Below are 16543 nucleotides of genomic sequence, written 5' to 3'. Positions count from 1 at the left end.
GTAGTACCAGAAATGGGTATTCATTCATTTTTCTTATATTAAAAAAAGTCTTTTGGTTAACAAAAGCTTTTTTAAAAGCTGAGCTGAATTTAAGTCAGAATGTATTTAAAATATATTCAGGAAAGTCATTATTTAGGGGAATTTTAAATTGCTTTTACTTAATTTTTTTTTTGGTTCAACTTTCTGGAATATGTTCAGTCTTCTTAATGTAAGCAATATTGATACTTTCCCAACTTTAAAATCAGTACCTGGAAAAGAGTCAAGCTTGAAATTTTAATAAAGGGGTTTGTGAATCCTCCAAAAGTTTTTGCAGATATATTTATGTGTGTGCATAAATATTATTTAATGATTAGAGTATGTCTGATTTTCATTAGTTCCTCAAAGGAGTCTGTGACCCCCAAAAGAATAATAACCTAGGGGGCCAGAAAAAGTAAAAAATTACATTTTGCTCTAAGTTATTGTTATATTACGTAGGGCTCTGGGATAACCCCCACTCTTTCTTCTTTTAAAATGCTAGTTTGTATTTAATTGAAGTATAGTTGATTACAGAATTGCGTTAGTTTAAAGTGTATAGCACAGTGGTAAACAGTTTTCAGTTTTTTCAGATTCTTTTTCATTACAGATTATTACAAGATATTGAATATAGTTCTCTGTGCTATACAGTAGGTCCTTGATGTTTATCTAAAAAATGCTAGTCTATAAAAAATAGATACATAAACTAATTTAAAAAAATGTTAGTCTGGTTTTATAACTCGAATTTAAATTCTTTTGAGATCTGGGACTTCATCTGATTTGCTTGTGGCTGTTCCCCAGCACCTTTAACAGTGCCTGGTATATGTTGAGAGCTCAGTAAATACTAGTTAAATAAGGAACATTTCTGTGTCTTTCTCTATAGTTGTATGCTAAGACTATCTTTAAGTCATATATATATATAGTTTTTTTAAGTCATATATTTTAGAAACTAATTTGAGGTTGCTCATGAGTAGGAAAGTTTATTATTTGAGCTTTATATTTTTCATGCCAAAAGGTTAAGTTCTTCCCTCAAAGGAGACTTAAAATACTTCTGAATTATTGTACCACTAATCAAATAGCTGTGTAAGTTGATAATTCTTCAGTGATAAAGAGGAACTTGTATTTTCCCAACTCCTATTTGTGCTATGCCATATCTGCATAACTGTATCTATATACTATGTAGGTAACTCAACATCCTTACATTTACAGAGAAGACTAAGAATTGGTGCAAAGGAGTAGCTTGCCCAGGCTGCAAACCTAGATGAATCAAATAGCTAGAATTGGAGTGTAAGTCAGAGTGCCTCCAAAACCTGTTCCCTTTATACCTTTCCATGCAGCCTCTCGTAAGATATTTAGAGAATACATATGTGTCTATACCCCACCTCTGTCTATCGTGTAAGAAAAATCATTTCCAGTTCTCATGTTTAGTAGTCTTAAAATATTCCATTTTTGATGAGGAATAGTTTATAAACCGGAGAAGGCAATGGCACCCCACTCCAGTACTCTTGCCTGGAAAATCCCATGGACGGAGGAGCCTGGTAGGCTACAGTCCAGGGGGTCGCTGAGAGTCGGACACGACTGAGCGACTTCACTTTCACTTTTCCCTTTCATGCACTGGAGAAGGAAATAGCAACCCACTCCAGTATTCTTGCCTGGAGAATCCCAGGGATGGCGGAGCCTGGTGGGCTGCCGTCTATGGGGTCGCACAGAGTCGGACACGACTGAAGTGACTTAGCAGCAGCAGCAGCAGTTTATAAACTTGTTGAGATTAAGCAGTCGAGCCCAGTGTCTTATTAGTTATTTTTCATTTAAATACACACCTTTATTCTAATTAAAAAAAAACTAAGGTTATTTGGATTTTGAGGATGGGAGGAAAGAAAACAAAAGCCTCCCAAAATCTCCCTATTCTGTTTTCACATTACTACATTTTATAGACAAATCTTTTTAATTTTATTTCAAATAGATCAATTATATTTTTATATCACAGTTTTAGGACTTTATGAATACTGTTTTTTTTGTAAATGGTTTCTCATTTACTTTTTCACTTGTCAAAGCATTTTTTATGGAGAAGATCTACCTATACTGTTTGAAAACACACTGACTTTAGTCACTATTTTTTAAGGTGTCATTTGACATACTCCTCATAGCTTTGTGGTCTTGACCATTTTAAGTGACTCTTTAAAATTATTTCAGATTTACTGAAGTTTACATGATACTTGCAGATGATATATAGTTTATTAGATTCTTTATTAGTCACTCTTAATTGTATCTCATGAAGTCATATTTGAGAATCTTCTAAAGATTATTTTTACCTGACAAGCAGGGATGAGGACTCCAAAAAAAAAAAAAGAAAAAAACACACAGTAAATATTTATACTAGCATTCCTTAAGTTTTCTCCACTGTTTGAAGCGTTTTGCTTATGGCGACTGTGTTTTTAAAAAATTGCTGCAGATGAATTTTAGCTAATTAAATTCTATTTTTTAAATGTGCTTAGATTTCCCTACCCCACCTTTTGCTGTCTTTTTTGATTTATCTATGTTCCTGGGTCTTATTTTGTGTAAGGCAATGTTTTCATGAGAAATTTGATTCTCAGGCTGAGTTAGTCTAGGTGACAGTAAAACCTTAAAAATAGAATCTGAGGGAAGAGTCATAAATTCCTATGTCTGTAATTGTCTTAAATTTATTTTGCAGAATAATTTAAACCGTCCCATCTAATATGATTTTTTTGTCCTGTAATTTCATTAATTTTTCTATTATAAGAAAATGCATTATAGACTTCAATATGAAATAGTTTGTGGTCCAACTCAACAATAATTTTAATTATTTATTTAGTAAACATCTATTTATATGAGGTGCTTTGCTATGCAAAACTGTTACCGTAATGTAGTCAGAACATTCAGAGAGACATTGATGTTGATTACACCTGTACACAAATCTGAGCAGTGTCACTTACTAGCATTGTCATCCTGACAAATAACTTAAATCTCTCTGTGCCTTAGTTTCTTTGCTTATAAAAATTAGAGGGACATGTCTATTACAATAGAGTACCTACAAGGATTAAATGAAATTATGTATATTAGTTCTTAGCACAAGCATTAATTTTTCATCCCTAGGTGGTTGGGAGGATACAGAAAGGAATAGAAATTATCTTTGTCTAAAAGATTTTACAGTGCAACTGGAGAGACTTGTCAACAGTTGCAAGGTGGAATGAATTGCTCTGATAGATGTGTAAACCTGAGGTACCTTTAGTGTGAGTTCAGGTAAAGAAGGTACAGCTAAACAATAGATTCATTTTCTGATATTAATGAAAATCCATGACTGTTGTATAACAGTATTTTGAAACATCAGATGAAATGGAGAGGTTTCACCTATCCACTGTCTAGCACAATAGGAAAATGTAATTTGCTATAATATAGAATGACTTAAATGTGGTCATTAACTCAAATTCTTTTCAATTGGCTATTGTAAATCCATTCCTATTGAATTTAGAGTTTGGGTTTTAGTGTGCTTTTTATAAAGCAACTACTTCTCTCTCCCCAGCTACCACTACTGTAGCATTTCACAGAAACATAGATGATTACTGTGAAGTAAAGATGTCAGATGGAGTGTGAGATACATCCACGTATAACAACTTTGATCCAACCTTATCAATAAGCTCAGGGAAGTAAGACAGTTTATCAGTTGTTCTCAACCTTTGCTGTGTGTCAGAATCACCTGTCAGGCTTTAAGAAAATCATCCGAGCTCACTGAATCTGAATATCATGGGTTGGAGTTTGGCATCTGTATAATTTTAGAAACTCTACAGGTGATTCTAATGTGAAGCCAGGGTTGAGCTCTCTATTGTCCACGTGATTTTGTCTCAGTGTCCAAGGGAGTTGTCAAAGGTAGTTGTTGGTTTGAGGGCTTTTTATTTGGAAGGCAGAGAGGAGTTTTATACGCTCCATTAAAAGTTCTTTTGTGATACGCTCTCAAATAGAAAATTTCCTTTTGGAAGACCTGATTAAAAATTGATAAGGTTTATGATCAGCAAGCATTAAACTCATTGTTCCATCTTAACCTTTCCTGAATGGATTCAAATTAGAAAGTGTATTTAGGGAAATAATGTTTATTTAGTACAGAAGGAAAGGTAAATGGGGGGAGAAAAATCTTAAGAGACCATATTTTATTATGTTCTCTCCACACACTAAATTTTGCAAATTAAAAAAAAAAGTTATTTTGATAGTTAATATGCTTGATGTAGAAAATTGGAGTAGTCAAAGCATCTGAAACTTTACCACCCATTATTATCATTTCTATATTGCTGTGTTTCCTTTCTTCCTAGGCATTTTATATATAATATCCTAAGGAATATGGGCACACATATGCCTACACATAAAACATGCTGTACACAGTATTATCTCTTGCTTTTTGCACTTAAAAAAATATTCAGGTGCTCTCATTTTTCTAATAATAAGCATTGCCATTTATTACATGGCTATAGTCATATTACCTTTGTTGTAGAATTACAGAGTAACAGCTTCCAAAGATGGTTAAGAGTTTGTATCAGATCTGTATCAGTAGCCTTTTTGTATTTTATTTTCCCAACATTTTATGGTGAAAACTTCCAAACATGTAGAAAAAGTAAAATGGTCACAGTGGACATCTGGTGTACCTTACCTAGACTCAGTAAGTTTTTACATTTTACCATATTTGCTCTCTTTGCTCCATGTGTACATTCCTGGCTTTTTTTTTTAACTGACTGACTGAACCTTTGACAGCAAACTGCTGATAAAATATTTTACATCTAAATATTTTGGCACACAGCTCTTGAGCATGAGGACATTTGTCTACATAACCATAATTATTATATTATTATACCTAAGAAAATTGGTGATAAATTTAGTATCATCTAATGTAAAGTCCACATATTCTCAGTTGTCCATAGAATGACTGTTAAAATTGTTACGTGATCTAGTCCAGTTGTTACCAGTCAAACGTGTTAAGCAAACCTTTAACAAAACTCCCAATTTGTTTTACCCCTTAACACTGAAAAGAAGTCTAAACCAGCTTTTAATAGGATGTCCTACATTCTGGATCATATGATAGTTTCCTTGTGGTGTTTTTTCACATGATTCTGTGTTCCCTGTTTTCTTATATATCGAGGATTAGCTTAATTAAACATTTTTTGGCAAGATCACAAGACATAGCTTTGTCCTCCCTAGCACATCATGTCAGGAGGCACATATAAGGTTGAGTTGTATCTGTCAGCGTATCAGTATGATCAGCTTGGATATTAGAGTTTGTTCTGCAAATAAGGTTAAGTAGCAACTGTAGGAGAAATCTGTCAGTTTTACAAAATTCAGTAAAATATAAAAGAATTGAGTAGTTTACTATTCATATCTTATAATGTTTAAAATGATTTCTTTTTAATCTAGAGATTTTTAGGAAAATATTTAAAGATAAAAAATAAGTAAAATCTTTATCCACAGAAATTTTACAATTCCCCCAAATTTAGTTTATATAATACTACATTTTGTTTCTCCTCTCCTTCCTGTCATTCAGCAGAAATGAAGAAACTAATGTTCTAACGGCCTGCTTTCTGTCCTTTCCTATTGCTTTAAACACTAATTTCCTTTAGTACTAAATAATTATAGCCAATTATTTTCTTTTGAAGTCAGTTGCTTTTAGGAGATGCTGTGTTGCTGTTGAATTATACTAGCAAGTAAATTTCAGATTAAGCTTCAAATATCAATGTAAAATAAGACGTTGCTAGTTCATGATGCTCATTTGCTAAAAATAACGAGGTATTTTGATTGGAAATTTTTGTTAACTGACACAGTAACACTTGATTCTTATTTAATGAAATGTTCTCATGCTTAGACTATATTACTCATGGTAGAGAAATGAGTATTTTGCTGTGATATGTTATGAAATACATGTGATATCCTAGTTTGTCTACTGACACTGGGGTCTTGAATCTTAAAAAAAGGCCTCCGATGAAGCAGAGGAAAGTGGATCACAGGGGAAATTGGTGGAAGCTCTCAGGCAAATGAGAATTAATCATAGGGGAAACTACCGACAACTTCTGGAGGAGATGCTGACTAGTTACAGGCTAGCTAAAGTAGAGGGCGAAGAAAATCCTGCTGAACAAGCTGCTACAGCTGCTGCTTCGAACAGTGATGCTGGAAACACAGTGACAATGCAGGAAAGCCATACTGAATCAAAAAGTGATCTTGCTGAATTAGACAGCCGTACTGAAGATGCAGGGACAAAGATGAGTGGTGAAAAGCTATGACTTTACTTTGTGGTAATATTTTTGTGATCTTTGATTTGATGGTTTTTTCCTTAGGAAGTATAATGTATGCATTTATATAACCATTTTGTTATTTGAAATCTTGGTAAACTAGTTTTATTATATTCATATATTATAGCCTTGTTTTTTAAGAAGGCCTTTGCATACATCTTTATCAGATAGTAAATTGGCTATATTCTAGTACTTTGAATTTAATAAAACTACTTGTCATTTCATATTGTATGCCAGAAATGAGGCTACCAGTTATTAAAGTCAGTAGTTAAATTCATACTAGGAAAGGATTAGAAATTACCGGTTAGCAAGATTACTTTATATTGTGGAAAAAATTGTTAATGTAGAATTATACTGCTTCACATATTAGTACATTCATAGTTAGCTTTGTAATGAATTGTGTTTTGTTTAGTAATTGTAGTTCTTCAAAGAATGGCAGATGCTGTCCTGTAATTTCTTTTTTCAAGGTTGATAATTTGTGTGTTCTTGGAATTGTTTATATTTTGCCTCTCTGTAGTTTTATTTTTTCGTAGTTCTGAGATTCTGGATGTGTGGTTATTTTTCCTTTTTGTGTATCCTTTATGAAACATCATTTTTGAAAAACCTATGTATTATTCATCCAGCTTTGGTTTGTATATTCTGTATAGCCTAACTACATACATCCAAATGTATGTCAACCAAGTGTTTAGAATGAAATTATAAGTGTTTAAGTCCAAATAAAGCATGTGATGTGGAATAACCTATGCATGTTGTACTTATTTTTAATTAAAAAAAAAAAACAGGTTTGGTATATTGAAAAAATAATTTGAATTTCATTTATATCTATATAAAACTTAGAAAACTTTTGGCTTGGTGCGTTTTTCATTAATTAAAAAAATTTTGAGAAGTCTTGGTTACTCAAAGTAAATCTATTCTGTTTCTTAACCCCCTTTTGTGACACAAAATATTAAATCTTTGGACAGCATGAACACATGTAAACATGTCAGAAGGTTGTCATGATGAGCTTTTTAAAGATTGCAAGACTTTGAGTTTTGCTAGAAGTATTCATCAGAGATTAGTAATGCAAGAATATAAGATATTTTAAATAGTGGTGGCAGATATGAGTTTGACTTTGCTAAAATGAATTTTTAAAATACAAACAACTAAGTCACATTAGAGTGTTTTTTAAAACAATTGTGTATTTAGAACATTTTAACTTTTCTTTTTCATGTTTTATATTGATCATGTGTCTAAAGTTGCTTAAGGTACCATAAGTTGAAGCTTTGGAATCTTTGGATATAGCTGATGTTTTGATCTATTTTTCCAATGCCAGAATATTTTTAAGTGGTTTGAGAAAGAGGAAGTCATTTGGTGGAAAGGGGAGGAAAAAACCCCACCAATTATCTATCTAAATTAGATAGATCCATGTGTGTATACACACAGTATACAATACACACAACTCTCTGTAAAAGTACCTTTTCAGACAAAGAAAGGAAGGTAACTTGCTCATCTGATTTTGTTTTCTTTTGAAATTCAGTCCAGCCTGGAAGTGGTGTAGGTAAATAGTAATAATATTCTTCCTTTTCTCTTCCTGTAGGGTGCTGGAGATCTAGAAGACCCATGGTAGCCTTATAAACCTTCTAAAATGCTTTTGATTCTGAAAATTGGGGGAAAAAACTTTTAATCACAATTTTCTTCAATACAAGGGAAAAATATTCTTGTGGATTCCCAGCGTTTTGTGATATGAGCAGAAAATCATTAGCATTTCCCATCATTTGTTCATATTTGTGTTTTCTGGTATTGCCACTTGTAGCATTGCCTGTACTACAGTATTTTTGCCAGCCTCAGACATACTGGTTACATCTGTATTGAACTTTTGACCCTAGAAACCAATGGAGTTATTTCACCACAAATAACGAATATGCCTGAGGTGCATGGGAATATAGTTAGCTGTACTCTGAAGATACATTATTTTTTTTTTTAAACTAAGGCACACAACATATTAGCATGTAAGAGTAAAGAACTGTATGAGATGTTCCTTTTTTCAGTTCACCAAGTTGGAAGCCTTTTGCAGCTCTGTGGCTTAAAATTTCATTTGAACAATTTACTATAGGATTTATATTTATTACTGTTATTTAATTTTTTTTTCCAATTTTACCTGTATTACCAAACTGGGTTCTCCAATAATGTCCAAATTGTAATGTTGCCTGCTTCAACATAAAGTGTATTTGGCAATAATATTATAAACCCTTACAAATTTTATGCATGTATCTACTACATCCTTCAATTCTCACTAGAAAAATCTCTTGAAACCAAATGGATTAATTTATGGCTATTTATAATTTGCTTTGACATCTCACTGCTGCAAATTTTTTTAAATGATAAAATTTGCCTTTATAATGTAAATTGTGATTTTTGTTTTACATGTGGGTTTCTATAGTTTTAATTTTTCAGCTTTTAAGATACAACAGGTTTTGTGTAATTTGGTATAATTTTTAATTGTTTACGTTATTTTAAAAGCTCAGAATATCACGTTGAAATGACTATAAATACATTTAAAATTATCTATTTTAGATCTAAGGAAATATTACAGAGATATTTTCATGGGTTCAGTAACCTTTCATTTTATAACATTGGGCACGGTACGGAGTGGCTGTCACATAAGGTACTTGAAGATTATTAGTTTAATTCTATTTTTACAATAACCTTGAATTCTTGAATTCTTTTGAGTTTTGCATGTATCCAGTTAATGCTGAACATGAAGAGTGAAATATTTATCTAAAAGGAGTGTGGGGTTAGGAGAAGCAATGAATGTATCCATTTGTACATGGTGTACATGTTGTGGATGCTTTGTAAACATTTTCCTATCTGTTCAAATTGTGTTTCAGCAGGATGTAATTGCCCTTGTGTGTAGTTGAAATGAGTCATCATCTGGTCCTGTGTGAAATGGAATTCATGGTATTTTCTGTAACATTTTCCTGAAGCTGTTTCTGGAGAGCCACACATTTAAATACAGCTTTCTTGATCATTTCGATTTATTGTGCACCTGATTTTTTGGTCTAAAAGGAATTATTGCCACAACATATTTTATTTATTCTTTAGATTTTAGCTTTGTAAGTTAAAGTGCTTTACATGATGATGTTAAAAGCTATTTGTCCCTTGACTGGGTTTGGGGGGTTGTTAAAAGATAGGGAATGAAGAATGCAAAATTGGTTGTTGTTCAAACTGTCCACTCTGATCCAACCCTGTACTGATAGTACCTTTCCAGTATGATATTGTGATGTTTCATACAATGCAGTGAACATAACCAACTTGTTACCTAAATAAAGACTTGATAAAAACAGTGTGACATATTACTATTTTGTATGCTATTTAAAAATAAAAGTTCAGCTTTGAATGTTATCATAAACATCTGATATAGTTAGAATATTTGTTATAAAAAATTTCATACAAAATTATGTAGGGGAGTTACAATTAAATCCAAGGAGGTATTAACCAAACTCTGTAGAACAATACTAGTTAACCCCTTATCCACTCCAAAAACACTTTTATACTATTTTAAGAAATCTTTTTCAGGGGACTTTGTGGCCATGGAAATAAAAATTTTGTGTGTGTTAGCAAAAGAAACACCCATATTCAGTATTTACTAATCTAAATTCCCTAGTCTAGCTGTTCTCAGCTGTTTTTGTTATCAGGACCCATTTATATATCTAAAATTCAAGATCCCAAAGGACTTTTGCTTTTGTGGATTTTGTGTATTGTATAAAAGTTAAAACCAAGAAATTTTGCATACCATTTTAATTCATTAAAGATAAAACCATTACCTGTTAACGTAAATAGCATTGTTCTATTAAAATAATTATTTTCCAAATCTAAACAATTTAGTGTGAAAAAATAGCACTAGCTTTCATTTTTGTAAATCTTTGAATGTTGACTGGATTCTCTTTTGCATTCAATCTGTTGCAATGTGACACTGTGTTCACAGTATATAATGAACTCTGGCCTCACACAAATAAGTATTGGAAAAGAGTATTTTATTTTAATATCTTCAGATAATTATGGATATTCCTCTTTGATACATTATTAAAACTTTAGAGCAGGTAGCTTCTTAAAGATTCGTTGTAATTTGAAATCTGAAACTTTATTGTCAGCTTTGTTCTCTGTTACATTAAGATCCATTTGATCTGTCTTGCACTGTAAATAGTGGATCTTTGACGTGTGCATGCTTTTATAACATGCCTTGGTCATTTGGAAAATACTGGTTCATTAAGTTAATGCAGTTCTTCCTAGAATATTGACATCTGATTATGGTGTGTGTATAATTTTTTTTTAATATAACTGATCTCATTAGAAAAATCTTTTTAAGTATTAGAAAGCTGTCAAGCTCATAATGATGGATACAGATTTTTCAAAACTCTAATTTTCATTTGAAAGGTGAAATGTTACCATTGGCAACAAATATTGTTAGTTGTTTTCTGTATATAACAGGCTTTCTTCATTTCAGAGAAAATGCTGAATTATCACTGTCAGTCATTCTTTCAAGTAAAAATGTTGTTCATGCGAAGTGGCTGTTAGTTCAGCACACATGCCTCACACTTCAGCATGCTGTAGAGCCAGCACTTCTCATTTCACCGTAGTAGGATATTAAAAAGATGCATACTCAAGGGTAGAGGGGTAATGAAATTTTTACTCCTTAAGGACTTGTTGACTGAAATTTGTCCCCCCACCACCACCTTTTTTTTTCTTCTGTGAGGACAAGGAAAGTAGTGACTAGCTTGATGCTAGTGTCATGATTCATGCTGAGGTGCCTGCAGCTTTGCCCACCATTTCTCTTGCCCAGTCAGTGCAAATTTTGATACTTTGAGAAAGAATAAATACTAGTATTATTAAGAAAACAGTTTTGATTTCTTGGACTTCCTTGAAAGATTCTCTGGGACCCCCAGACTTTCAGATTTGCTGCCCTCATCTTGTTGGACAACTTGACAGCGTGTTCATTTATTCCCAAGATAACAGTGTAATAGTAAATTCGAAGACATACAGATTTGATACGAAATTTACTTGGAGGAAAAGATGATGTTTGTGTGGTTACCATTACACTGATCCTTAGCAAGATAAACAAAGTGAAATCTTTATATTGTGGCATTTTTTTCTCCCAGAAGTTTCCTATAATGGGTTTCAACCTGGAAAACTCATGATGTTTGTATGGCATAGATTTGGATCATTTTAATCTTTTAAGATGACTTCTGTTGTAGATTTGTGTTACTTCTTTTGAGAAGGTCTCAATTCTATATTGAATTTTTAAATTCATATTTTGAATAAAATTATTTACCATGACTGAGATATCATTTCAGGTTGGCCCAATAAAGACAGGACTTTTCTTGTTTAATGTTGATTAAGTGAATCATGGTTTTATGCTGAATTTTTGTTAGATTTTTCGACTTTCTCAACATTCAGCAAGGTTGGGGAAAGTTACCACGGAGACTATTTCTTTAAAAGTACGCTTGGGCATTTCCCTTGTGGTCCAGTAGTTAGGACTCGGCACAGGTTTGATCCCCGATCAGGAAACTAAGATCCTGTGAACTGTACGGCGCTGCACCTCCACCCCCCCCCCCCAAAAAAAAACCCTCTTGATTTCTGTTATACATTTCTTGTCCAATTATGAGGCATGGTACTCATAATATTTACTTAAGATACTTACTACTTAAGATACTTTAAATGTGTTTGGGTAGCCAAAAATGACTGCAACTCTGATTTCTCCCTGAGTCAGGTTTATTTTCAGATGTGTAGGTCTCAGTCAGGTGTTACTTTTCATAGTGCTATCAGGCAGTTTATGTTGCTTGAATTAAACTGAGTTTTAATTGAGATTAACCTGAAGACGTCCGTTGAATTTCTTTTGCTAGCCAAATATTATCCTTGTCTTGAATTTAGATTCATTTTAAAATGACATCTCACATTCACATTTCCTCTTCCAAATTGCCTTTGTTTGTGCTTTAAAATTAAACTGGTTTGATAAGACAAAGCATTTGATAAAAGATTTTAGAGCACAGTATGTTTCAGGTAGCTAAATAGTATTACTGAAAAATAGCATACTGTGATTTTCACATATTAATGCACAGTGTGCATAAAATCTGTTAACGATAGTCAAATGCTAATATAGTAACCATATAGAGACCAAAATTTTTAAGTTATTTCAAAGCAATCCTGAGGGTTACTTGGTTTTGCAGATCAATTCTTAGGTGCACATTCTAACAGTTTGCATTGTCTTTGTTTTTTTGTTGGCTTGCTGGCTCTTAGTTCCCCGACCAAGGATTGAATTTGGGCTCAGAGTAGTGAAAGTGCCAAGTCCTAACCACTGGACTGCCTAGGAATTCCCATGCATTATCGTTTTTTATGCTTAATTGCTGTGTGAGATTTTTTTTCTATTCAACATGGGGCATTATTCTGTAAGCCTTAATGAAAATGCTAAGCAAGTGTTTATGTTTGCCTGTTGTTTTGGTGACTCCTGTACTGTATGCTGTATTGTGATCAGAAGTAAAACAGTGTAGCTACTAATACAAAAGTTGCTTTTCAGACAACATCACCACTGATTCCCCTTCTGCTAGCTTTCCTGCAATAGTATCTTCTCTCCTTTATTTCCTGTTTACTTTATTCTACCTGGCAAATATTTCTATTAACTAGTATAATACATTGTTTTTCACTCAGACGTAACTGGTAGCTGTGCTCTTCTAATTCAGGAGGGTGAGGGTGCATGATTTTGGTATTAACGGATTAGTAATTATTTCTTTTACCTCTTAGTATCTACAACCTTAGTGAAGCACACAAGAACCATAACTTATTAAATATAAGTAGAAGAATCAAAGATTAGGGGTTTTCTCCCACTTGACTAAAATCCCTGCACGATAATGTTGGCAATATTCATCTTTTTAGTCATTAAATCTGTACAGCAAAGGTATTCTTATTTTACTGTATAATATCCACCTGCATTTAAAATACTTGGACATGTATTTGAGGTGAAGAACACCAGTACAATACAAGAATTACTCCAATATATGGATCTTACTGCTGCTTGCCCTTTCCTGAGTTGTTTATGTTTTTCAGTTGTACACTCATTATGAAGAGATGGTTTTGCTTCATTTCTAAATCTTGAAGTCATGAAGTACACTTTATTTTGACAAAATTCCACAGTAACATGATTTAAAAGACCATGTCGTTTATGTTCATGATGTTTTGCCTATGAATAAGCATCTTATAAATAAATTGATACAGAGTTTATTTAAAAGATCTGTATATTAGTCTTGGATAAGACTGGTTAGTTATTACAGCACTTGGATGCTATTGAAGTATACTCCTAAATTGAACATTAGTGGATTTAATTGTTACAGTTTCTTTAGGAACCTACAAAGCTTTTCATGAAGAGTTGACATTTTAAAATTATGTGTAGTCAAAAAATAAGAGTCTTAAGAATTTTCATATATGGTTTACACTGTCTCTAAAATGTTATAATTACCAAAGGAAGTTCTAGGGTTCCAATTCTCAACCTCCAGAGCAGTTCTGCTTTTTTCTGTTGTTGAGATTCCATCTAAGATTTCATTTGAATAAAAGCTCTTTGAAAAATTTGAAAATCACTAGACTCAGAATGTATTTGTGGACTTAAGCAGAGGAAACTGGTAATATCTGTTTTTCAAGAAAGGAAACTTAAGTGTTTGGCTGAGCTGTGAACGGTATTTATAGGTTTTGATTCAGTTATCTACCTGAGTATTATCATTGTTATATTTAGAAGAGGGGATAGGGAATGTTGTTGAACACTGTGTCAGCTATCACCTACCTACTGTAAGAGATCAGTCACCTCATTAACTCTTGCCCCACATTGACTACCCACCATGTTTGGTTAGTTTAGATTTTGCAGAGTGGATTATGGGAGAGGAAAAGGTGTTATTCCCAACATCAGGTTTGAATTTATTCACATTATTACCTCTACATTCCCCACCTCTTTTGTAAACAAGCTAACAGTTAAGTAAACTGGTTTATTTTTGTTGAGAGAGATTTAGATTATTTACAACTCTTTACTATTACAAAAAACTAATGCAGTAGGCATCCTGGTGTATGTCCTTTGAGCTGGTATACTAGTGTTTCTCTAGTATTTGCCTAGAAATAAAATTACTGGGATATAGAGGATGCTTATCTTCAAGCTAATATTGTAAATGCATTATACTCAAGGTGTGCTAATTTCCACTTCCACTAGAAATCGATGAAAATTCCTGTTCCTCTGTCCCTCCCCATCCTCAGTAACACTCAGTAAAATTGTCAGTCTCTAAATTTGCCAGTCATTTGAACGTGAAATAATATCTAATTTGCATTTCTGGTTACATGTGAGGCAAACATCTTTCCTGTGTGTGTTGGCTATTTGAGTTTCTTCTTTTGAGTTGAACGCCCATGACTTTCACCTACTTTTCTTCGGGATTATCTTTTTCTCATTTATTTGTAGTTTATATATTTTTTATGTAGTGAGGATACTAGTCCTCTGTTATGCTTTGTAAAGTGTTAGTCTCAGTTGTGTCTGACTCTTTGCAACCCCACTGACTGTAGCCCACTGGGCTTCTCTGTCCATGGGGTTTTCCAGACAAGAATACTGGAATGGGTTGCCATTTCCTCCTTCAGGGGATCTTCTCAACCCAGGGATCAAACCCAGGTCTCCTGCATTGCAGACAGGTTCTTTACCATCTGAGCCACCAGGGAAACCCCAGTGTTTTTGTAAAACCCAGTCTTTATTCTTTTATTTTGTGTGTGGAGTTTTTTGTTGTTGTTATTTATCCGTCTTTTTCTTCATGGTTTATGTTACTGTCTTAAGAAGTTATTGTTATCTTAAGTTTTGTATTCTCTATTTTCTTTCAGGAGTTTTTAAGTCTTCTGCCCACATCCCAAGCACATATATTTAGGTTTTTGTTTCATGCTAATTTTTTTGTTGTTGTACATGGTATGAAATAAGGAATCCAGGTTTTATATATATATATAGGTTAATTGTGCCAACACCATGCCAACCCTGTCTAATACCAACTTCCCATGTGTATATGATACATTTCTAGTTTCTGAGTTTAGTTCTGTTGTGTTTTTGTCTAACCCTATGCAAATATTATACCATAACACTTTTAATTACTGTAGTCTCATAAATGCTGATACTTAGCAGGTATGTGTTGTCTTCATCTTATTTAAGCCTAGTTCCTTTTAATAAAAATGAAGTTAATACTCTACATTCTTAGCTCTTAGTAGCCTGCATCCACTTGGGGGATCTAATACTGAAAATTGCTCACCCTACCTATGAAAGTTTGTGTGTTCCGTTGCATATTTACATTTTAAACTATAGCAAGTTATCACATCTATCACCCTGACCCTTTCTTTCCCCTGTAAGGCTGCACCAGTAAGAGTGCCCTTCCATGCTCTGTTGAAGCTTAAAGCAAAGGAAAAATTAATAACTGTCATTTGCAACTTTGGGATATTTTGTGCATCATGAGTTTTTGCATTCATTTTATTCTTTTAAATGTTGCATTAAAATATATCTCTTGATTACTGAAGTTTTTGGTACCCCTTATATTTTGTCTCCAAGGCAGGTACCTCACTTGCTTCATCTTAGTCCCAACTGATAAATATATTAATTCCTGAACCTTTGAAGTGACTGTCTCTAGACCATTTTCCTGATTAAAGCAGACATTACCACAGAGGGATAGCTTTCTACTAGTCCCCTTTAGCATAGATCAATTTTTTTGTTTGTTTTCTGGGGCACTTTAAAGAAATGGAGGAAAGGCTTTGCTTCCCTAAGCAGTGAGCCATCATTTAATACTTGGAAAATAAAATGCTGAGGGAAACTGCAAGTTCCAAAAAGATGTCATTTATGGAAAAGCCTTGATCTATGAAATGTATTTCAAAATAATATTTTTTCCATATTTTAGTGTCTGAATATGGAAAAGGGAGAAGTATCTTAAGTCAGTGACGTCTTACAATTGCCATTGGCTAGGCAGTTGTCATGGCATAGTTGCACCAACTTGTCATAGCTGTTCACATTTTAATTTCACAGTTAGGTTTTAAGTCTTAAACTTCTTACAATAGATATAAAATAATCCTAAGTGTTATTAAAGCATTGTTTCGTGGTTTAATTTGCACCTTTTTTTTCTTAGTCATACGTAAAGGAATGGCATGTAAAATAAAGCTTAAAAGTAGATGGAGTATGATGTATAATTTATAAGCACATAATATGTATAAAACATGCCTGGGGA

At 33.1% G+C, this 16543-nt stretch overlaps 1 protein-coding gene across 27 annotated transcripts in view; it reads left to right on the top strand.

Annotated features, from left to right (window-relative positions):
- The window catches only part of PPM1B (protein phosphatase, Mg2+/Mn2+ dependent 1B), a 93758-nt gene that overhangs the window by 74819 nt on the left and 2396 nt on the right, over positions 1 to 16543 (top strand). For 8 of the 27 annotated variants that reach the window (XM_081591944.1, XM_081591942.1, XM_081591916.1 and 5 more), the window contains one exon: positions 5982 to 7039. The exons of 12 other annotated variants lie outside the window; for them this stretch is intronic. In XM_081591944.1, the coding sequence (XP_081448070.1) occupies positions 5982 to 6287 (306 nt within the window). In that variant the 3' untranslated portion in view covers positions 6288 to 7039. Of the gene's footprint in view, positions 1 to 5981; positions 9617 to 16543 lie in introns of those variants that run through there. 7 more of the 27 variants (XM_081591936.1, XM_081591932.1, XM_081591941.1 and 4 more) reach the window with 2 other exon arrangements.

The sequence above is a fragment of the Giraffa tippelskirchi genome, chromosome 4 (assembly GCF_054371585.1).
Source record: "Giraffa tippelskirchi isolate mGirTip1 chromosome 4, T2T-mGirTip1v1.2.pri, whole genome shotgun sequence".
NCBI lineage: Eukaryota > Metazoa > Chordata > Mammalia > Artiodactyla > Giraffidae > Giraffa > Giraffa tippelskirchi.
This window is presented reverse-complemented; position numbering and strand designations above follow the sequence as displayed.